Source organism: Lacerta agilis, chromosome 4 (assembly GCF_009819535.1).
Source record: "Lacerta agilis isolate rLacAgi1 chromosome 4, rLacAgi1.pri, whole genome shotgun sequence".
NCBI lineage: Eukaryota > Metazoa > Chordata > Lepidosauria > Squamata > Lacertidae > Lacerta > Lacerta agilis.
Genome location: NC_046315.1, coordinates 73,227,051 through 73,250,315, shown reverse-complemented (window position 1 = coordinate 73,250,315; position 23,265 = coordinate 73,227,051). Strand labels below are relative to the sequence as shown.

At 42.2% G+C, this 23,265-nt stretch overlaps 1 protein-coding gene across 1 annotated transcript; it reads right to left on the bottom strand.

Moving 5' to 3' along the window:
- Positions 1-719: 719 nt before the first annotated feature.
- IL18RAP (interleukin 18 receptor accessory protein) lies at positions 720-21,445 on the bottom strand. Its single transcript, XM_033147635.1, is given in 12 exon segments — positions 720-1,225; positions 1,228-1,622; positions 2,778-2,948; positions 8,515-8,655; positions 9,389-9,546; positions 11,149-11,263; positions 13,122-13,190; positions 13,924-14,101; positions 15,474-15,645; positions 17,054-17,324; positions 18,279-18,430; positions 21,254-21,445. Coding segments are annotated over 11 exon segments (1,848 nt in total). The 5' UTR covers positions 18,343-18,430; positions 21,254-21,445; the 3' UTR covers positions 720-1,111.
- Positions 21,446-23,265: the final 1,820 nt, after the last annotated feature.

Genomic DNA, 23,265 nt, shown 5'->3' with positions numbered 1-23,265 from the left:
AAAGAATACTTAAAACAATATTGTGGAAATGCAAATCTTCTGACAGGTCTAGACTGAATCTTGAAGATTAAAAAGAAAGTGATGAATGTAGATAATTTCAGATATGTAATAGATACAACAGAAATTGTGTATAGGCTAAGAACATGCTGAAAACACAAAGAGATGAATTGGAAGTCAAAAGGGTGTGTGATGTTAGTTGATGTGTTGTTAGTTAAGGTCTAGTGTTGTTATTGTGGTTTTGTCTTTTTTCCTGTCTGTCCCAATTTCTCTTCATCTTTTCTTTGATATTTTATGTAAATTGTTTGGCAATTAATATATCTCAATAGTTTTTTTTTTAAAGGCCAATTGGTTTTTTTTGCAGTAAACAAAGGGTCTTCTTGGGGAAAGATGTGGGAGGAAAAAAAAAAGAAAAACCTATTGGATGCATGCCTAGAAGTCACAGACCAAATGGAAGAAATTGTGGGACAAAGGAAAGTGTAGACGAGTCCTAGGGAAAGGAGAGCATGTTAAAAGGTCTTTACTCAAAATTCTAGTCCTTTCCATGATAACCAAATGCCAAGGGTCCCAGGGCATAATTTGGTGTCAAATTTGGCGACAATGGAAAGGTGTCCACAATAAGGTGTCAGACAGATCATACTTAGCCTCTGACTAAGCATGCATATAACTGGAGATTATGGAAACCACTATCTTGAAACTGCTGAAGTCACATTTCTGCCATTGAGACTTACCAATGAACACACTTTTATTAGGGAGTAAGTTGAACACAGCCTGTAAGTTGGGAACCACAATTTCATTCCAGTTAACAGAGATGGTACAAAAACACTTATTTGTCCAAAGTTTATTCCAGCAGGTGGGCACTACCCACTGATGCATGTAATAATTATCAATAAATAGTTGTGTTATGAAAGCATGGCACAGCTCAGCTGCATTCAGCACCCTTTACTATTACAAAATACTGACTTCTATAAGGATATTTCCATTTTACTATGAGTGAAAGATAACCACACTTTAACATATGATGTTTGACCATTAGGCCACAAAGTCTGTTTAAACCGCCAATGGTTTCAGGTCAAGGTTTCTCTCAGCTCCACAGCCCAACATCCTTTCAAGGCTAGGGAAGGTTCTGTATTTGATATATGTTCTCTAAAACTGAGCTACAGCCCCTCTCCTGGCAAGTCCTCAGTTTAGGGAAGTTCTTTCCCAAATCCTCCTCCATTTTTTTGTCCAGTTTGTCCTCCCTGCAGTGGCATTTTTCTTATCCGTGCCCAATAACCAAATGCGGGGAAACCAACGCCAATTGTCTTCAGCTGTGTTGGGATCTTTCGCTGGCATGTGACGCAGCAGTTTTCTCCAGAATTGCTTATTTACAGTGGGAGAGGTAGATGTTTCCCAGGTAACCCTGGGCAAAACCCTGAGAGCTATCTTCACGTTGTGAGGTAATGACTGTGGCTCCTGGAAAGACTTGAATTGAATTAGGATGAGTTTTATTGCCTTGTCTTCCAGCACAGTGTTGACGGCTGTTTCGAGCTCAAAGAGGGCTGGGCCGTTGACATAGCTTGGGCTTAACACCACAATTGCCCGTCTGCTCTTCTTGACAGCGTTCACAATGTCATCAGTGTATGCTGGGAAAAGGAAGGGACAAAAATATTCTTACCAATTTATTATACAAAACACGCTGCCTCCCTGCAGATATTCTTATACCCTGGCACAGTGGTGAATGCAAGGGTGATGGAAAACATCTGTGGTGAAGAATGGCAGAAACTGGAATGTGCCTATATGTTTACTGGCTCGAATGTGCTCTAAACCTGATGGACAAGGGAATGTTGAAGAGTCCTATTCCTCATTCCAGTCCTACCCCCATCATTCAGCCCGGAGACTGAGATCCAACGCCAAGGGCCTTCTGGCGGTTCCCTCACTGCGAGAAGCAAAGCTACAGGGAACCAGGCAGAGGGCCTTATCGGTAGTGGCGCCCGCCCTGTGGAACTCCCTCCCTTCAGATGTCAAAGAGATAGACAACTACATTTAGAGGACATCTGAAGGCAGCCCTGTTTAGGGAAGCTTTTAGTGTGTGATATTTTAATGTATTTGATTTTTGTTGGAAGCCGCCCAGAGTGGCTGGGGAAATCCAGCCAGATGGGCGGGGTACAAATTATTATTATTATTATTATTATTATTATTATTATTATTATTACTACTACTACTACTACTACTACTACTTCCAACTGACACTCTAGCCACATATACCACACTCCAATCCATCCCCAAAACTGTTTCTAAGGGCTCTGTAATGGGCAGAGTAATGGTTTCTTTTCCAAACCCACCCTGGCCCAGAACCAGCTGTAGTCTTTGAGCCTTGTGAAAGAGATAAAGGAACACCCCTTCCAAGCTGAAAACCTGCAATTCATCTCCCAAACCCAGTCTTGTTTTGTTTCCTTAAAGCATAGGATTGTAATCTAAGGCACAAATTCAGTGGCTGTTTCCTTGTCCTATTTTCTCATTGAAAATCACCCTCCCCCAAGCAGTACAGGAGCACTGGTGGATTTTAGGGCAGTGGAAGTGGTTCTGCAGCACTGGGCGCCAAGCCTAGGGGGCGCTGCAGGGCGCCACAACTATGACGTAGCGAAGCGAGCAGAAGAGAAAGCGAGAGGTGAAGGGATGCCAGTTTTGCTGTATGTGTAAATCTACACATGGACATTAGGTGCAGATAAAGTTTCCTAACACAAATATATGTGTTTGAAGAGTTGGTTTTATTATTATGCAATTATGTGAGATGTTACCTCCTCCTGGAAGGATGTCCCGTTCAGTGAGACATAGCTTATATTCATATTTGTTTTCTAAAACTTGAGGGAGAATCTCCAAGGCAAACTTTTCCTCATCAAGTAGCGCGTGATCTGCTTCAGGGAGATCTGGTTTTGTATAGGACACAAATGCATCAAATTCCTTGCCATCTAAAAAAATTTTAAAGGACAAAGTTAAATGAAGCAGCGAAGAAGCAAACATCCTTTAAAGAAAGATGAGAGGTGAGAAAAGACGGGAGGCAACAACATTTTTTCTGAAATAGTGGGGCATGGCTATGGAAGAGGAGTCTTAGCTGAATCCCCATCTTAAAGGAAACCAGCCATAGAGATGGTAAAAAGTACTACTGAAAGCGCAATGGAAAATATTAAAAAGTGAAAGGCAAATTAAAATCCACCCCCCCCCTCGTTTCTTAGCAGTAAGCAGGCACATCTCACTTTCAAATCTCACTTTCAGCCATAACCTCTCTGAGTCAAACCACCACCTCTGGTATTCTGGGTGAACTGTACCCTAGGTGCAAATACGCCTTGCCAAAACAGCTAGTTATTCCATATTGAACAGAGCAGGGACTCAACTCCATTTGTCAAGACAAAACGCTTTATTTGCATTATAACACTGGGACACCAGATGGCGCTGTGGAGTGCCATCTTTCGCCAACAGGATTTCCCTGTATGAAGTTTACAACATGTTTAACTGAATTGCTTTAAATAAAATAAAAAATGTGTCTAGATCCACCCCAGGGATTCTTAGTATATTGCCAGGTTTTTCCTGTCGCTTTTCAATGTCCTTTTTGCTCTCCTCTCTCCCTCTTCTGTCTTTTCACCTGCCGTTCAGCAAAGTTTCTCTCTTTGGATATCTAATGCCCAGGGTTGTGTTATATCCTGATAAAGCCTGTGGTGGCTGATGGCCATTGGAACTCTTAGGGCACAAAGGTCCATAGCAGGCAGAGGCAGAGCCAATGACAAGGCAGAGCCACTTGGTCCTAGTTTTGTTCTCAATCTCTTCTCAGCCAAGTTCTAGAAGGGCATCCCTGGGACTGAGGAGGAGGAAGAGGAGGAGGAGGAGGAAGAGGAAGAGGAAGAGGAAGAGGAAGAGGAAGAGGAAGAGGAAGAGGAAGAGGAAGCAGATAGACAATGCTCCTTCCTGGATTGGTTATAAGAAAGATGGCATTCTCTGTTCCCCCATGTCCCACCTGAAGGCTGGTGCCAGTATGTTCTCAGCACAGTCCAGATCCCTGCTCTTGGACATTTTGAATATTAAATTTGGGTTTTGGGGTATTTTGTAAAAGCGAAGTATTTAAAAAAAAAAAATCAATATATTTGTATGGTTTCATTGCATGCATTGCTTTGATTGGTGTTCGCTGCCCTGTTGTTGGCAGGTGGCAAATGAATTTAATGAATAAATTATATTTTAAAATTACTTGCCAATTTTCATGCAAATATTTGTTACACAGTTGCCAATAAACCTTGAGCAGCCCAATGTAACAAAATAAGAGCATCTCATATACTATTTCATGCATCCTGATATATATCTTGTTGTTGTTGTTGTTGTTGTTGTTGTTGTTGTTGTTCTGTTTTCTACATGGGTACTATTTCTTGTTTCTTCCTGTTTATCATGTCTTATCTGGACACTTGTAATTTCATACTTTCCCTTTTTCAATAAAGAATATATGAAAAAAAGAAAAAAGAAAGAAAGAAAGGTGGGAGGAAGGCAGAGAGCAGGTTGAGGCTGGTGGGGCAATGCCCCATTTACCCTAATGGAGCAGATTCCATAGGCTATTGTTTTGTCCATGACAGGTAAGCCTGGAACACAGTGATGTGTGTATAAAGACCTTTTTCATTAGAAATACAGGACTCCAAAGTATAACAGTGAAGCTGATATTATTAAACAGGATAAAGAAGAGAGTAAAGCACACACTGCCCCTGCTAGGCATAGCGTGAAGAGCCGCACTGAGGGTAAAAATATCACCCTCTCCTACCTTCATATGCATGCGAAGAGACATGGCTGTCCGTACAAACATTGCCACTGCTGTTCTCAAAATTACCGTATGCGCTCACCCCTCACCTGGCTTGTGAAAGACCCCTGGGCAAAGTGTGTCTTTTGGCTCATGCAAGAGTGCAGGGCCAAAAGACGGTACATTTTGGGATCCAATCAGAAGCCAGGATGGTTTCTGTGATTCCAGGATGTCCCAGTAAAATCAGGGGTACGGCACCTTCATCTTTCAGAAATGAATCCTTTAAAACACCAAACAATAGTTGGTTCTTAATTTGACCAGCAGAGGCCACTACAAGAAAACAGAGTGTTAACTGTCGGTTTCTTACACTACGAAGGTACCTTTGCTGGGGCCAAGAAACTGAGGTAACTTTTACCTGTTAACAAATTTTCACATGAAAGCCACTCCCTTGTAGACAACTGAGTGAATCCCATGTGCAGACACACGTGTGTGTGTGTGTGTGTGTGTGTGTGTGTGTACATATGGTGCACACATTCTGGGAAACTGTGGTCAACCACAATATTCCAGAACATGTACATCCCACACATGTAATATCTTCATAGGCCATGACCTATTATCTGGAAACTATGCCGTGCCCAAAACGGAAACGATTTCTATTTTAATAATGTGCCTTGCAACCTTAAGTAGAACATTTTGTCTCTCAAAACCCCTTTGAACCCATCCCTTTTGTACATAATCTGGGGCTTTAGCAAGTGACCTTTCTAGTCTTCCAGAGAGTATTTTTAGATACTTTAAAGTATCTTCAATATCTTTCATAAATACAAGCTGCCTATGCAAGAATTTTGGAGAAGTAAGTGAGTGAGGTTGTCATATGGTCCAACCCCCCGATTAGGAATGGGTGAGAAAAATCAATTCAGTTCACATTTAAAGATGAACCTATCAAGTTTGCACTTATCCAAAACAACATGAAGACTGTAACACAGCCTCCCTCTGAAACTCACACTTATTTGAATTTAACGGTGCAGTTCTCCAACCAGAAAATGCCTATATTATGAGAAAGTATGCATTAAAATTAATACATCAGTGAAAATGGTATAGATTAGGAGAATTTGCTAGCAGCAATGCATACATTAGTCAAAACTGCATACAAAAATTAGGAGAAATTGGCACTAAAATGCTAAATAATTTCCATGAGGATTGGAAAAAAAATGACAAATTGATGTCAAGATGTGGGGAACTGGATTTAAGATTGGAAAAATGAGAAACTGAGAGAACTTAAACTGGCAGATCCTTCTATCCATCCTCTCTGAGCGGTGTCTACAATGCAGGATGAAACTACAGCATTCCTGACGATCCAGCTTCTGCTTAAATACCTACAGCAAAGGACAGCTCATCACTTTCCAATGCCATTGGAAGTTTCTCCTAACGTTTAACCACAATCGGCTTCTTTTCAGCACCCACCCCTTAGTTCTGGTCCCACCTTTGGAGCAATGACAACAAATTTGTTCCATCTTCTGCAGGACAGCCTTCTCCACACACAGTATCTGAGGATGGCTATGTCTCCTCTTAATCTTAGCTTCTCCGGACCAAACATAACCATGAAGGCAGAGCAAAATGCAGTGGTACCTTGGAAGTCGAACGATATCCATTCCGGAAGTCCGTTCGACTTCCAAAATGTTCAGAAACCAAGGTGCGGCTTGTGATTGGCTGTCCTGCAGCCAATCGGAAGCCGTGGAAGTCGCATCGGACGTTCGGGTTCCGAAGGAACATTCGAAAACCGAAACAATCACTTCCGGTTTTCAATCGTTCGGGAGCCAAAACGTTAGACTCCCAAGACGTTTGAAAACCAAGGTAAGACTGTATTTAAAATAAAACAGATTCCCAACTCTTATTTCTTCTTCAGAATTTCAGGGTTTTTTGTTTTACAAATCTTCTTGCTTCTTGACCTCATTTTATTTCATGAAGTTGTTTTTTTTTTTCTTCACCTGCCTTGTCCTTGAGCTTAATTTCCTCTTCACTCAGCTTTACTTTATGCTAGGCTAAACAGGCCTTTCTATACTAACAAGATCTTGCTCATCATTCTGGTATGTCTCCACCCACACCACACAAAATTAGGAGTCTGCCTTGAGCAGTATTCCTTGAGAGGTCATGCTGCCTGATTCATACTGAAACACAACTCTTTCCGAGGACTTTCCCCTTCTTTCCTCCCTGCCACTTCCAAATGGTGAGTCATGAGGTGACTGCAAAGGTATTATTACCAAGAGTCCCCAATTCCGTGACCTTAACATGTAGTATTTTTCAAATCCCCCCGGAGCATGCACTTCATAATTTATAATTGCCCAGTTCTTCAACTTGTGCACATAATGTCGTTTATAATTATATATTCAGAAAATGTCATAAATAAATGCAGAGTGATTTCTAAGAAAGTAAGCACAAAACCAGAGGCTAAAAGCTAAATCCATGGTAAAATCCCACTAATTGTGTCCCGCCCACTCAACACTCTGCTGTACACATCCTCTCAAACCTTGCATTAGTGCACAGCTAATCAAACTTATCTAGTAATTTTGCATGACCTCTCGGGGTCCCTACAATTAGGCAGAGTGAGGTCATCACCTCAGGCAGTTGATTCAGGGCGTCATAGAAGAGCAGAAAATTAATAGTATTTAATTTATTGTTGTTTTTACTGACATGGGGGGGGGGGAGGGAGAAAGGCATGTGTGGAATTTTCTACCACACCTGCCAGAATAAGTGACCTGGCCTTGGGTGCTGTGTACAAAAACGTAGCTTTTCTCAATCCACAATTGTTCATCCCCAACATTCTGCTTTCAGTCTATTGATTCTAGATCCTGCTGTCCACAAAGTTTTGGTGTTATCCAGCTGAGTTCGCCTTTTACCCGATGCTTTTAATGCCTCAGTTTTAAATCATCCCTTCCCAAATCTGCATTAATTAATTTATTTTTAAACTCACAACATATGAGATTTTATGTTAAAGGTAAAAAGGTAAAGGACCCCATGGCGGTTAAGTCCAGTCAAAGGTGACTATGGGGTTGCGGCGCTCATCTCGCTTTCAGGCCAAGGGAGCAGGCGTTGTTGTCATGTGGCCACCATGACTAAACCGCTTCTGGCGTAACACAACACCATGACAGAAACCAGAGCGCACAGAAACACTGTTTACCTTCCTGCCCCAGCAGTACCTAATTATCTACGTAAACTCACTGGCATGCTTTCGAACTGCTAGGTTGGCAGGATCTGGGACAGAGCAACGGGAGCTCACTCCCGTTGCGGGGATTCGAACCGCCGACCTTCTGATTGGCAAGCCCAAGAGGCTCAGTGGTTTAGACCACAGTGGCACCTGTGTGCACCTTGTTTCCCAAAGCCGAGTACTGCTGTTGGTTGCTTAGAGTGAGGGAAGTGAGGAAGCAGGGAGCTCAGAGCAGTGAAGACAGCAGCAGAGCTCATCCAGCAGTCCTGTCACTATTCCCATATCACGTCCATCTCCCTGCTGCCTCAACCGCCAACCTCTTGGCTCTGGGAAGCCAGGTGAGCGGCACACCACAAACTGCTACTGGCAATCTTGTCCCGGTCACTAACCTCTCCATCTTACCTACCTCACAGGGTTGCTGTGAGGGAATAAGGGAACCTTGTACACCACCGTGTGTTTCCTGGAGCAAACACGGGATACATGTGTCATAAATAAACAGAGAACAGGCCGTTCACAGTAAAGATAATTGCCAAGGTAAGAAAAGTAGAACACAAGCTCTTACCGCCGACAGTTTCACCTTTGGCCACATAATTCCGATATAACAGCACTATTTCAATCCGGTGCCGGTAAACCACCATACTTCCCAAAAAGATTAGAAATACAGTTGTCATGGAACAGCACAAAGTGAGCAAGAAGTGAAGAGCTAAAAAAGGAAACAAAAAATAAGAGAAGCATTTATTTATTTTTGGTGGGGTTTGGTTTGTTCTCTTCTTAAATTTTGTTTGTAAGAAGATAAGGAGATGCTGGAGTAGGGCACGTGAAGACCAAGCTGCCAAATGTCTTTCCCAGGTAAAAAAAAGGTTTAGAATCTCAGAGCTTCTACTCTTGTTCCCTCTCCCTGCTGCAGTGCTGTCAAGTATCCCGTTTTCCCCGGGAATCTCCCTTATTTCAAGCAGTTTCCCGTTGCTATCCCTTATTTTTTATATCCCTTTAACTTCCCGTTTTTTCAAAGGAAGCTCCTCTCCCTCCCCCTGCTGGCCAGGGACTGGGAAGACCTCGCCCCCTTGCAGCCTCAAAGCAAGCGGGAGCCATTTCCCGCGCTTACAGGCGTCGTAGCCCATGGGCAGCATTTCCAAAATACAGTAAGCCTAATGCGCGCGTTCACACCAGTGCCGCCCACTTTTGCTTCTGGCTCCGCCCACCACTGCCATGTGACTGTCCCTGGGACAGGTGAGTCTGCTGATCCCTTATTTTCAAATCCGAAACTTGACAGCTATGCCCTGCTGCCACAATTTAAAGAACCTCTCTGACGATCGGAAAACGGAAAGGCAATTTTAATCAAAGCCAGAAGCAGACCGGGGATATTAACCCAAATGTAACTTGTAAAATAAATGAAAATAAAAGAACACTGCATGCTAGGTGGTTTGCCAGTTTACCTCTTTCTGTTCTCTTCTTAAATCTGAACACCCCCGTGGTGTTCCCAATGGAGTTTTGAGCCAGGCAGATGAATTGGCTGCATAAATCCTCTTCGGTTAAATTGGTCAGGTTGAAAGCAAGATCAAAGCAGCTGCCTTCTAGTTCCTTTGGATTGACCCTAAATAGAATAACGCTTTCGTCAGCCACTTGTAGCATTCATTCTCACACAGTTACAGTAGTCCCTGGTGCCACCAACCCCATATTTGTGCAGGTGATGGCTCTGATTTCTATAAAGGCGGTGATGACCCAAATAGCAAAAATCAGGGCAGTTGCATATTTACCAACCTCTTGGAAACACAGGATTACAACGTCTCCCCTGGAGCCTGGCCGACGAACCCATGTAGGAGCCACAGCCCATGGACACACTCTTTAGAAAATATTCATTTGTTGCTTCCGTTTATTTACTCTTACTATCTATATTCCACCCAACAATAAGATAATCATAGTGCCATCAAATACAAAAACCCAAGATAAAAAATAAAATCTAAAACCAGCAATGGGAAATAGGCCAGGACAGTAAATCTAAAAAGTACTTTGAAACACTGAAAATTCTTCAGAATTTTTTTTTTTTTAAGGTCTTCATTTGGTACGAGAAAGAACCACATAACATCAGCTCCAGGAAAGCCTCTCTGGGGAGGGTGTTCCATAACCAGGGTGCCAACACTGAAAAGGCTACATCTACAGTAGCCACTCTATGGACCTCATTTGGTGGGGACACCCAGAGAAGGATAGATGGTGGTCCCCCTTCAAGGAGTAGAACAGTCTCCCTCGGGAAGTTGTGGGCTCTCATTCCTTGGAGGTTTTTAAGCAGAGGTTAGAATAGCTGAGATTCCTGCATTGCGGAGGATTGGACTGGATGACCCTTCGGGTACCTTCCAGCTCTACAATTCTATGATTCCATGATACTTTAAGCAATCATGGCTTACCCCCCAAAGAATCCTGGGAACTGTAGAACTGTAATTTGTTAAGGGCACTGGGAATTGTTAGGAGACAATCCTCTCACACAGCTACAATTCCTAGAGTGCTTTAACAACAACCCCTTTTCCCAGTTACAGGTAGGTAGCCGTGTTGGTCTGCTGTAGTTGAAACAAAATAAAAAAATTCCTTCCAGTAGCACCTTAGAGACCAACTAAGTTTGCTCTTGGTATGAGCTTTCGTGTGGTATCTGAAGAAGTGTGCATGCACACGAAAGCTCATACCAAGAACAAACTTAGTTGGTCTCTAAGGTGCTACTGGAAGGATTTTTTTTTTTTTGGTTCCCTCTTCCCAGGGAATTCATATCCTTAAACATTCTGCTGCCTTAAACATTACTGCTGAACTCCAGCCAAAGGTTGGACTGCATTATGCTTCCCATTCAGTTTACTGTATCCTCTTCCCTGTATCCTTTTCCCAAAAAGAGGACTTTAAGATTCACAGTTATGGAACTACTACCAAAGCCAAGGTTGGAGTCACATGGAAAGAGAGGAATCCCATCTGTGTACGGGAGGGGAGGAAAACATGGAAAAGCCTTCGCTAATCCTCTTCCAGTTACATTAGCATTTTGAACATGTGCTACAACAGATTTCCCCAACCTATCATTCTCTATCATTGGCCATGCTGGCATAAGCTGAAGGGAACTGTAGTATGAAATTAAACAAGAATACTGTTTTGGCTCTACTGTTCTTTTGCTAGCTGCTTACATTCTACAAATACATGTATTCAAGTTGGAGACTGTCCATACCATTTTTGCTTTAGCAGTTGCTTCCGTTCACCAGCTTCTCTGTACCACTGCATCAAAGAGGAAGCATTTAGTTCAAAACCAAACTGTGCTCGGCATTTGAGCTCAAGCGGTTGCCCTGAAGAAAAACCACACATAAAAATCAGTATGTATGCACATTTTTTAGATCTGAAGTAGAAGCATGGGGATGTGGGCTATTGGTTTGTGTTGTTGTTGTTGATTCCGTATGTTGTGTTTTCTCTTGTATTTTCATGTTGTGAACCGCCCTGGGATCTATGGATGAAGGGCGATATTGTTGGTTGTCGTAAGCCATCTGTCCAGCGACACAATGGAGTACACCTGAGATCCAGCACCGAGGGCCTTCTGGCGGTTCCCTCACTGCGAGAAGCAAAGCTACAGGGAACCAGGCAGAGGGCCTTCTTGGTAGTGGCGCCCGCCCTGTGGAACGCCCTCCCATCAGGGGTCAGAGAGATAAACAACTACCTGTCATTTAGAAAATACCTGAAGGCAGCCCTGTTTAGGGAAGTTTTTAATCTGTGACTTTGTATTGTACTTTGATATTTGTTGGAAGAAGCCCAGAGTGGCTGGGGAGACCCAGCCAGATGAGTGGGGTCTAAATAAATTATTATTATTATTATTATTATTATTATTATTATTATTATTATTATTATTATATACACACACCTCTGGGGTGAACTCAAACCACTGCGCTGGCAGCACCAAAATGACCTTCCCAGGGCACAAGCCTAGACAGTGTATATGGCGGCCCTGGGCTGCTCAAATGACAAGACCTGCCAACCCCCCTGCCTTGCTGATGTGGTCCAAAGGAAAGCATAGCAATATGTTTGGCACAAGCTTGGCTGCAGGAGTTGCTGGGAGGAGGCGTACAAGACACCATCCAACTGTCTTAGGGACTCCACTCTGGATTTGTTTAGGGTTTATTTCTTAGCCTTTTCTCCTCCCGAAGATATTCTGCAAGGCAGCGGGGGTTTAGGATCAGAGTTTTCCTTCTTCTAGATGGGCTACCTTCCCAGTTTGACAAGCCCCATTTGCCCCTCTATAGTGCAGGCAGAAACCGCCTTTTTGACCAGTGGGTCATCCACTCAATCCACCAGAGCCTGTCTTTGCATGCAGGAGAAGTCCCCTAAATCACTGAAAGGTGTGTCACTGCCACTTATCAGGGGGGAGGGGAGGCTGGAGAAACATTGCCACGGAGACAATCTGGTGCTCCCACGGTTGTGCCAATGTGCCTGTTACTGCATCCACCCCCAAGAAGTAGGAACAAAATGCCTGCTGCGAAGCTAGCATTGCAGCTTCACCTCACCATGAGAGCCGCTTCAACTTAATCATTTTTCACCTTTTGGCAATAGAGCCCAGAGGCTTGATCTCACTCCCTACCCACCAACACAAAGCCTCAGCTTTCTGAGGCAACGGCCATACCCAGCAAGTGTCCCAGAAAAACTGGGGCATTCTGTTTTTCCTTACGAGAGGACGGTGACCATTTTGGGCGCTGTGATCTCACGCGGTTCTGTGCCACAATTCCCGCACACACAAAAAAGAGCGTTTTTCGGGGTGCTGCGCCCAGGGGGGAGTGCTTTTTCAGGGGGCATCATGGCATGAAATTGCACTCAATCACGACACCCAAAATGGTCGCTGTCCTCTCATGAGAAAAAATGGGAAGATGGCATCATGGTTTTTGCCTTCGATGTGCTGGAGGGATGGATGCCTCACTTTGTCCAATCACTATGCCAGGCCTGAGCTAACCAAATGCTTAGGTGGAGCCCATAAGGAGGACATGAGCTCAATAGTGGTCATATATAATAATATTTGATATAATAATCATCAGGATTTTTTTTCATCCAGAGCTCACCAGAACTCAATTCTGGCACCTCTCAGGTGCATGCCATTGCCATTCTGATAATAGCATTGGATTATTGACAACATTACAAAACAAATTAAGAATATAGTCAGTTTACCAAGTTTTACTTCAAGGATTCTCACACCACGGGGATCCAGAACCTCTGGGCGATTGTTAGTGTCTTGTGCTACGACATGAAAAAAGGGGTCTATTAGGGAATTTCCAATGAACCTTTTGCATGTACAATTAATAACCAGATTAAACATGATGTGAGAAAATCAATGACTAAACCGTAGGCAATATTTTTTTGTTTGTGGAGAAAGAGAAGGGTATCAAATAGCCATAAATGGATATGCTGTGCAATTAGACATGTCATGTTATTTCCATGGAGACTGAAAGAAGCTTTCTATGGCTCCTGGAAGCAACTTAAAATCACATACATAGGTCACAGGTTGATTGGTTAGCATACACATTGTATTTTAAAAGCTCTCTATATATACTAAGTTGCACAAACAGCAAATGCAGCTGTGTCAGCTTTTAAGGGAGGGGGGGTGGAATCCAAAACCTTTATTAGGACTTGCGAACTATTTTGTGACCTTTTAGTTGGCCAAATTAAAGGTATTACATTAATAAGGATTTAGGAATGTTTTTGATGATGCAGTATATTGTAGAATAGATACAAGGCACATGGTTACTTCTGAGTAAAGTTATTTAATGTAATCTTTTATTTACAGTAGTCTGATATGACAGGTTCAGTAAACCTACACAAACAGCATTTATAGATATTAATATTTTTTCTTTAAAATATAAATGGAAGAGACTAAATGGGAATCGTAGGAGACAATGTAATATAATACAAGTGCCAGAATATAAAGCAATAGATCAGAACCATTTATTAAGCTGGATGTAAAATGACTTACCAATGATAGTTACGTTTACTATTGTTCTCATTGTCCATTGGGTATTGTTGTCAGTCAGTGTATAATCACATACATAAGTACCATTATCTGCGTCGTAGACATGATATAATACTATACTATCGTCCTCAAATCTCAGGCTTGATCTTTTATCCTTTTGAAGTCTTACTTTTAATCCATTCTAAGGAGAGAAACAAGCAAACATTGCAATGCTCTCTAAAACAGGAATTGGCCGCTGACATAGGCTGAATCTATTGAGCTGATCTATACTCCTCCTTCCCCCAAGTTACCAACCCCTTCCTTTTATCTTCCACAATTTTTGAAATGGCTAGGGGAATCAATGTGAGGGAAGGGAGCACCCCTCTTCCTCTTGTTGGTATAGCTCCAGTCTCTTCCTCCCCCATCTCAGTGGGGGCAAAATGGCTCAGGAAAATGAAAGAGGCACGGATAAATGAGTTTGAGGATGTAGAGCAGGAGTGGAGAACCTGCAGCCCTTCAGATGTTCCTGGACTGCAACTCACATCAGCTCTGGACCACTGGCTGTGTCTGATGGAAGTCGGGAATTCAACAATGCCTGGAAAGCTAGATGTTCCCCATCCCGGATGCAGGGAGATTCTTCTTTTCTTGTTTCAGTGTTGCTCCCTCCTTTCACAAGCCCATCTCACTCCCTCTCCCACCATTTCTGAACCAGTCTGTCATGTGGGTGATGTTGCAAGAGAGCGTAACTTTGCATTTCCTCCCCATGTCCAGTAATCTTCAACTTTGGATATCCAGAAGCTGTTGAATTTAAGCTCCCATTATCCTTAGCAGCCTAGCCAATTGTCAAGGATGATGGGACCTGTAGTCCAAGCATGACTGAGGATACATGGTTGAACAACACAGCCCTAGTCCTATCATAAGGGCTACCATGCATTTTGCAAGTGTAAACATCCCAGATGGAAAGGAAACTTGTTGGAAAGCCATTAAGTCTACCCACCATTTCTCTACTCCAAACCCCTTCCCATGTTCTCTTCCCTGCCACAGGGTTTTAAATAGAGCATTTTGAGGGGTTGTTCATGGGTCCGAAGGTGACATAGAATGGGAACCATGAGGACACAGTAGCCACCTCAAATATTGACTTGAAATAACCATACAAATCTATAGTTCCAAATTTTATTTGTAGCCTGTGACTCAAAGGTCTTTTAAAAGCACATTAACTTTGGAGCAAGATCTATAATGCAAACCATTACAAAATTGAAATAAAGAGGCTTTTAAAAATATTTACGAAAATGACTTCGGTGAATTTTGACATCCACACTTCACCAAACGCCCTTGGGTATGTCTTTCCAAGTTTATTGTAACTGTGCTCTCAACATGCCATCATTTACCAAGATACTAATCCAGGCAACGGAGTGATTCATTCATTCATTAACTGTATGTGGAAATAGTTTCAACCCATTACACTACCAGAGAGCAAGTTTCCCTCACCCACACTCACCACAAGTATATTTGTTGCATGTAAGTGTGACTCAGATTGATAAAACAAAGTGCTCTAAAGATAGAGAGACCCGTACCTTGTACCAGTTAACTTCTGACTGCTGAAAATCACTGTAACAGCTTTTTCCTGGACAAGGAATAACTCCTTTTCTGAGAACAAGTAGGTTCAAGTTACTCACGCTACTATCTGAACAATTGGCCATCTTCCTTGTTTGAACATCTATGAAAATATTGGCACACTTGCTTTTCCTGTGTGACACGAAAAGAAAACACATGTAAAATCATACAGAGAAAACTAGATTGTGAAAAGTGATATATACGGGACTAGATATATTGATATTGATATATCAATTTATTGATAAATATTGGACTAGATATATTCGATCAGACTTCCCCAGTCTGATGCCTTCCATATGGTTTGGACTTCAACTCCCATCAGCCATAGTCAGCATAGCCATGCTGGCTGGGACTGATGGGAGTGGTGGTTATTTATTTACATGCCACTAAACCTCTACAAAAATATACATTAAAATGACTGATAACATCCAACGTTAAAAAACAAGTTAGCCTAACAATTTTCAAAATAAAACCAGCAGTTTAAAAACATACAGTAAAAAGTAAAAGTACATTAATATATGTAATAAATTTACATGTCTGGGTAGGCTTACTCAAACAAAGAAATCCTTTTTGGCAGGTGCTGGAAAATGATTGCCTAACATCAATAGGCAGTGAGTTCCAAAGGGTCAATTTATTTCAAGGGTAGAAGGAGCATTATACAGTATAGCGAGTGCCAGGCTGGGGAGAGGCTGCTTTAGTCACAGTGTGGCAATGCATTCTAAGATCCATAAGTGATTCCTGTCCCTTCTCCACGCTGCTACTTCCAGCAGCAGCAGCACCCCCCAAAAAATGCTAGATCCTGAGAATAAGGTAAGCCTTGGGGATGGTGTGGGTTATGGTGCAGAGAAGAGCAAATGGAGGTGAAGTCGGCAGGAATCACAAACCTCCTTTTTGTGAGTGGAATTGCCTTTCCAACTGGGAAAAGACATCTTCGGATCATAGCCTATCAATTTAGCACTAACTATCATTCCAAAGTGTGCATGCACATGAAAGCTCATACCAAGAACAAACTCAGTTGGTCTCTAAGGTGCTACTGGAAAGAATTTTCTATTTTGTATCATTCCAAAGATACTATTAACATAATTTGTCACGATGAGATAATAAGGTACTAAGGTAATATGTAACATTTAGGTAAAAAAAAAAGTCTGAATGATGAACATTTGTAAAATGTTTTAAATAACAATGGTTTGTTTTTTAATAGAATTTGTCCAGAGAATGTATCAAGATATAAACAACAAAGTCAAATGCTATTTGATTTGGAATGTGTTTCAGCGGACAGAGTTCATATTTTATGTACAGTACTTAATAGTATGAGAGGCCCCTGAAAGCACAAAGATGAGATATAAGCCTTTTGAAATGAATGATCCAGCTTCATTAAGCACAATTAATTCCCTCTCTTTCTATTTCCAAACATGAAGTTGATGCTTACATTTCTCCCCCTTTAACAAATGAGAAAAAGAAAATATGATGAAGAAAATAAGAAATTCTCAAAATACTAGTGCACACTGAGGTCTGACTGAGGTGTGTCATGGCAACCGACCTATTCATGCAGACATATGTTCCAGAATGTTGAACTGTTATTGGATTAAACCAAAGGGCATTTCCCTGCAGTCTGGGGTTGATGGTTTCTTTTCTGACAAGCACTGGGTCTCCCCCATCTCTTGATCGCCAGATCCACTGAAGCCAGCTTTCATGAAGACGAGAAAAGTTAAAAATTGAGGCAGGGTTCTCTCGTGGTACGTCACACGACACAACAAATGCTTGGCCACTAATGGCCCGGTACTTCACATCAGGTTGTTTGTGATGACATTCTGAAAAGATAAAGAGATCTGTGCAAACAGGTAAAAAAAGTTCCATTCTTGGGTCACTTCCAGACAACCTGTTCAACAAGCATTTGACTGTGGGGAGATTAAATGATGTTGCAGCAAGTATTTCCTTCATTTTCCCATCACTTATCACAAAAAAGAGAAAATATTCTGGGTTTGTTTCATAACAGCTCCAAATCAGCTTTAACTCTGCAGCCTAAACTGGACAAGAAGTGATTGAATCCCACCAGAAAAGGGGAGGGGTGTCTGTAAGCTCCCTGAGATTTTTATTCTTTTCACCCCTTTAGAAAACTTTGCAGAATTTTATCTGAATATTCTCCACTGGTACCTAGGCACTGTGAAGGATGCAAAATTGTGGAGGCAACCAAGAAGACTTCCTGCTCCTGCGGAAAGGGGCTTTAGGGGAAAAATACAGAAGCTGTGCTACTGCTGCTGCTAATTGTGGAGCTCTGTATTTTAGTCAATGTCAAAGAAAATACATTGAGTTGTCATTTACTTGAAGGCCTCCCTGTGCAGAAATTGGGTACCATATCAAAACCTGCCACTGCGAAGATGACAGTTTTCAAACTTTTCAATGCAGGCATAAAACATGCAATGGTCTGTAAGCATTGCAGGGGGTTGGACTAGACTAGGGGTCCCCAAACTAAGGCCCGGGGGCCAGATGCAGCCCAATCGCCTTCTAAATGTGGCCTGCAGACAGTTCAGGAATCTGGGGCATAGAAATTTTTTTTTTTTCAAAATATAGTCTGGCCCCCACAAGGTCTGAGGGACAGTGGACCGGCCCCCTGCTGGAAAGGTTTGCTGACCCCCTGAACTAGACGACCCTTGGGGACCCTCCCAGCTCTATGATTCTATGAAAATGTGGGCTGAGAGGACTGTACCACCTTTAAAAATGAGCATTTAAAGCATGTTAAGGAAGAGTACAACACGATGTCTTACCTCTAAAACCTCTGACTTCTGCACTTTCCATTAATGTCAGAAAAAGATAACAGAGTATTAGCATTGCTTTCTACCACTGCGTTTCTTCATTTGGCAATGAACCTTTGTGGCAGAGATAGCCTGATGTATTTCCCTGGGATTATTTTCTATAGCTGTAAAACATGACAAAACAAAACAATAAGTGGCCAACTCTCTTTGAAACGAACTCGTTCCAGACAGCTGCTAGGTGGAAAGATAGTCCAGGCAAGCAGGCGTATTTTATAGCCAATGGGAAAGGTCTTTGTGGTGGGAAAGTCAGGGGGTAGGAACCCTGTGGTCTATCAGATATTATTGGATTTCAACTCCCATCAGATCTTTCTAGGGGTGGTGGAGTTGCAGAGCAGGGATATTTGGAGGGCCATAGGTTCTGCACCTCTTCTGTAAAGAAAGCATTATACCTGCTGCAGCTTAGTTCTGTAACCTCCCCATCATATCAAGTTGGACCTGCTCAGCTAAGCAGAATCTCTGGCTCTCAGCCTTGGCTCCCGCACATGATTCCTCCTTCCCAGGAGCTGCTTGCCATTTCGCAAAACCCCTAGAGAATTTTGTTTTAGAAAGGCAAGGGAAGGAGCCACACCTCCCAGCAATTCACCAATTCTGCCCACCTTGAAATATATCCAGAATGTCAGAAAGTAGGGCTGCTGTTTTGGATCAGGCCCAGTAGTCACTGAAATCTCTCTCCCCCCCCCCCCCCCCGGTAGCTGCACATTACAAGAGAAGGTGACTGTTCAGCAGTCTGCCTTTCAAGGAAGCATCAGCCATTACCGAGAAGCTTCCAAGGAATCTCAGGGTTCTCCAGGGTAAACCTCGAAGAACATTGTTGTAGAACCACCTATAGAGATTAAGTGCCAGAGCTCAGGGATAGAGCAGCTGTTCTGCAGGTCCCAACAAAGGCAGCTGGCAAGGAAGTGTATTGCCACACACTTGACCTCCCCTTGGCATCTCCACAGTTTGATCCCTGGCATCTCCACAGTTTGATCCCTGGCATCTCCAGTTAGGACTTTGAAAAGCTTTTGTCGAAAAACCCAGAGACAGGTTTATGTAAAAGTAGGGGCTTGTGCAAAGCGTTCAGTCTAGGCAATTGTATTTGTTTTTATTTAAAAACCCCCCCAAAAACTGAGCTAGGTGAACCAATAAGAACCAAGTACAAGTTTGGTGTGGTTATTAAGAATACCATCTATAAACCTGGAAGTTCCGGATTCTGGGTTTGGTTTAGCCATTGGATTTTCTGGGTTCTGTTATCAATTAGCGTTCACCATCTATAATATGGGGGGGAACCCACGGATACTATGCTGCCTTTGGGATTGCTGAGAAAGACAATGTTTATTCCTTTGGCAGGATGCTACAAAATACTAAGGTAAATAATTGCTCTTCCTACATCGCAAGAAAAAGTTTCACTGGCGAACCCAGTGGCATCCTTATCTCTCATTTAAGATTATATACAGTGGTACCTCGGGTTACAAACGCTTCAGGTTACAGATGCTTCAGGTTACAGACTCTGCTAACCCAGAAATAATACCTCGGGTTAAGAACTTTACCTCAGGATGAGAACAGAAATCGCATGACGGCGGTCCAGCGGCAGTGGGAGGCCCCATTAGCTAAAGTAGTACCTCAGGTTAAGAACAGTTTCAGGTTAAGAATGGACCTCCGGAATGAATTAAGTTCTTAACCCAAGGTACCACTGTATCTAAATCTAATAAATATACTGAATAGCTTATTTACTTGTTTTATCACTGAATAATTGATGCTTTTGAATTATGGTGCTGGAGGAGACTCTTGAGAATCCCATGGACTGCAAGAAGATCTAACCTATCCATTCTGAAGGAAATCAGGCCTGAGTGCTCACTGGAAGGACAGATCCTGAAGCTGAGGCTCCAATACTTTGGCCACCTCATGAGAAGAGAAGACTCCCTAGAAAAGACCCTGATGTTGGGAAAGATTGAGGGCACAAGGAGAAGGGGACGACAGGATGAGATGGTTGGACAGTGTTCTCGAAGCTACCAACATGAGTCTGACCAAACTGCGGGAGGCAGTGGAAGACAGGAGTGCCTGGCATGCTCTGGTCCATGGGGTCATGAAGAGTCGGACACGACTAAACGACTAAACAACAACAACATCCTTTATGTTATTCTGTGAACCTCCCTAAGATCTTAGGTTGAAGGGCGGTATACAAATCTAATAAATGAAATGAAATAATAAATGTCTTCTGAAATAGGATGGTATGATAGCTTTCATTCAAAATACAAAAAAGGGTATTGCAGAAATCTTAGGCTGCAACCCTATGTACACTTCCTGCCCCCTTGCAGGCAAGTAAGACCCTCTGAACTTCAGACAGACATGCATCAAATCGCTCCATTAGGGTATTACGGTGAAATGAACATATGTGACTGGCATATTGGAATACCAAGCTAGTATTTCAGTTTCAGAATATTTATTGCAAGACAGCGTTAGAGTAGAATATTAAAAGGGGGAGGTAAATTTGATTGTAATTTAAATTCTCCACTAAACAACTCGGGGGGAGGGGGGACACACGACTGTTCAGATAGCATTTACATCACCCATAACATTTTACAGAGAGCCTTACTTTTACTTCACATTTTGTAATAAATGATTTGTTGTTGTTGTTTAGCCACATTTAGTAATAAATGATGCCAACACATAAATCAGCTATTATAAAGAGGCTTTTAACACTATGTGATATTCCCTCTGCAATACCCCATAGATTTATTTCCATTCGCTTACGGAAAGCGGAGGTTCACAATCACCCCTGAAATATAATTATCAGTGGCAAAATGGGAAAGAGAAATAGACAATTCAGAAAATAAACCTCTTCAGCTTAAGTAAATAGAAAGGTTTGCTGAAAAGTAATCACAGAACAGTAATATTAAAAGTTTTGCATTCTGAAAAGAGACTGTTATCTGAGAAGGCTATCTTACCTCTGCATCTACACAGTTGTGTTAAGAGCTGTGGTTAGCTCTCAAATGGATATAGCGTGTGAGTTTCCTTTCAATCAGAATTTCCTTTGCCTCGTCACCTCTTCTTTCTTTCTTTCTTTTTTTCATCAAGTACACATTTCCAGCAACTTTTCTTGTAAGAAGGGCAGGGGAAAACAGCATAACAAACCTGGTTACAACACATTGCTACTACAGTATTTGAAAAGTCTTCAAGTTTGCAACAACATTGCTTCCCCTTACACTTCCTAAATTTGCAATCAGTAATGAAGCGTGTAGACCAATATAGGCTTCCTTTCTCATGTTTCCTCTCTCCTTCCCCACTTTCCCCCTCCCTTTCCTTCTCCCTTCAGTTCATCCTCCCAGGTCACCAACAGGCATCTAGTTCTGGGCCTCTGAAGTGACACACGATATGAGTCGGTCATTTCTGACAGTTGGGAAAGGCACTGAGTGAATCCTCTCTTGCCCTTTCACACTTGAGCAATAGATCCTTGCAAGTCTGCCCTGGAACGAAAAGCATATTACACAGTTATTTTATTTTTATTTTAATGTACTGTACAGTCGTACCTTGGAAGTCGATCGGAATCTGTTTGGAAACCAAAGCATGGCTTCCGATTGGCTGCAGGAATCTCCTGCAGCCAATCGGAAGCCGCGAAAGCCCCATCGGACATTCGGGTTCCAAAGAATGTTTGCAAACCGAACAGTCACTTCCGGGTTTCGATTGTTCGGGAGCCAAAATGTCCGAGTGCCAAGGCGTTCGGGATCCAAGGTATGACTGTATAAGGGTGGGGAAAGATGAAGGTATTGAGCATTCCTCTCCCTCTTGCCTTTTCATACTTGTACAATAAATTATCAAATTGATGGCAGACAGGCTTCTGAGAATGGCCAGACTGGGCCTCTGAGGGAGCCTCAATATTGATAAACAGAGTCTGTGGGCATGACTTCAACAGTGCCATCATTCTCACTTTGCAAGTCAAAGAGGGAGCCTGAAAGACTGAAGATCCACAGCCGACATTTGAAGCACACAATTTCCCCCAAAGAATCATGGGAACAGGGGGTTCTTAAAGGCACTGGACACTGTAGCTCTGTGGGTAGAAACTACAGTTCTCCACCATATACCTACCCAAGTTTTAAGATACTCCCTGGATGCGCACTGCATTGCGCAGCTCCATTTGTCACCAAGTCAATGAAATTGGTGGTTACAACAGAGAGGGTCTTCTCAGTGGTGGCACCCTGGTAACAAAACAGCTTTCTCATAGAGGCTAATCTGGCACCTTCTTTACAGCACCAGCTGAAGACCTTTTTATTTACACAGGCCTTTTAAATTTGTATTTTAAGCCAAACTAAAAAGTATTTATTCTGTCCCCACTAGGGAAAGCTTTGTGTTGCTATTTTTACTGAGCTGTTTTAAGAATTCTATTCTGCATTTCTAGATATTGCATGATTGTTTTGTAAGCCGTACATAAAAATGTATTGAGGGCCGGTCATATGGAGTAATAATGAAAATTAGGGATGGGGGAGAAATCTGATTCGGTTTGCATTTAAAGGCAAACTGAAATTCACACTTGCGCAAATTTTGAAACGCGGTTCCTTCAGCCAAGCAATGTCTACAAAAATCTACATATACTGGAGTAAAAATGCTACGTATTGGTGAAAATAGCACACAAAAATTCATTATTTTAGGGGAAACCGCTATGCAAGAATACTGCATATTAGGCAAAAATTTCTTACAAACATATTTAATAGCAGAAATGTGGATGAACATGCTGGTGGATTTTCATGAGGATTTCTTTTTATTAAAAAATGCAAACGGCTGTGGAAATGTGGAGAATTTAGGAATGGGGAAAAGGGAAATGGAATACAAAACGACAGATTAGGTCATCCATTATAAACAACACCTATAGGCAGCTGCCACTTTCAGAATATAAAGAATGCACTATAAACAAAAGCATTTTCGCCCCTTCAATATTATTTTGCATTATTTTATTATTATTTAT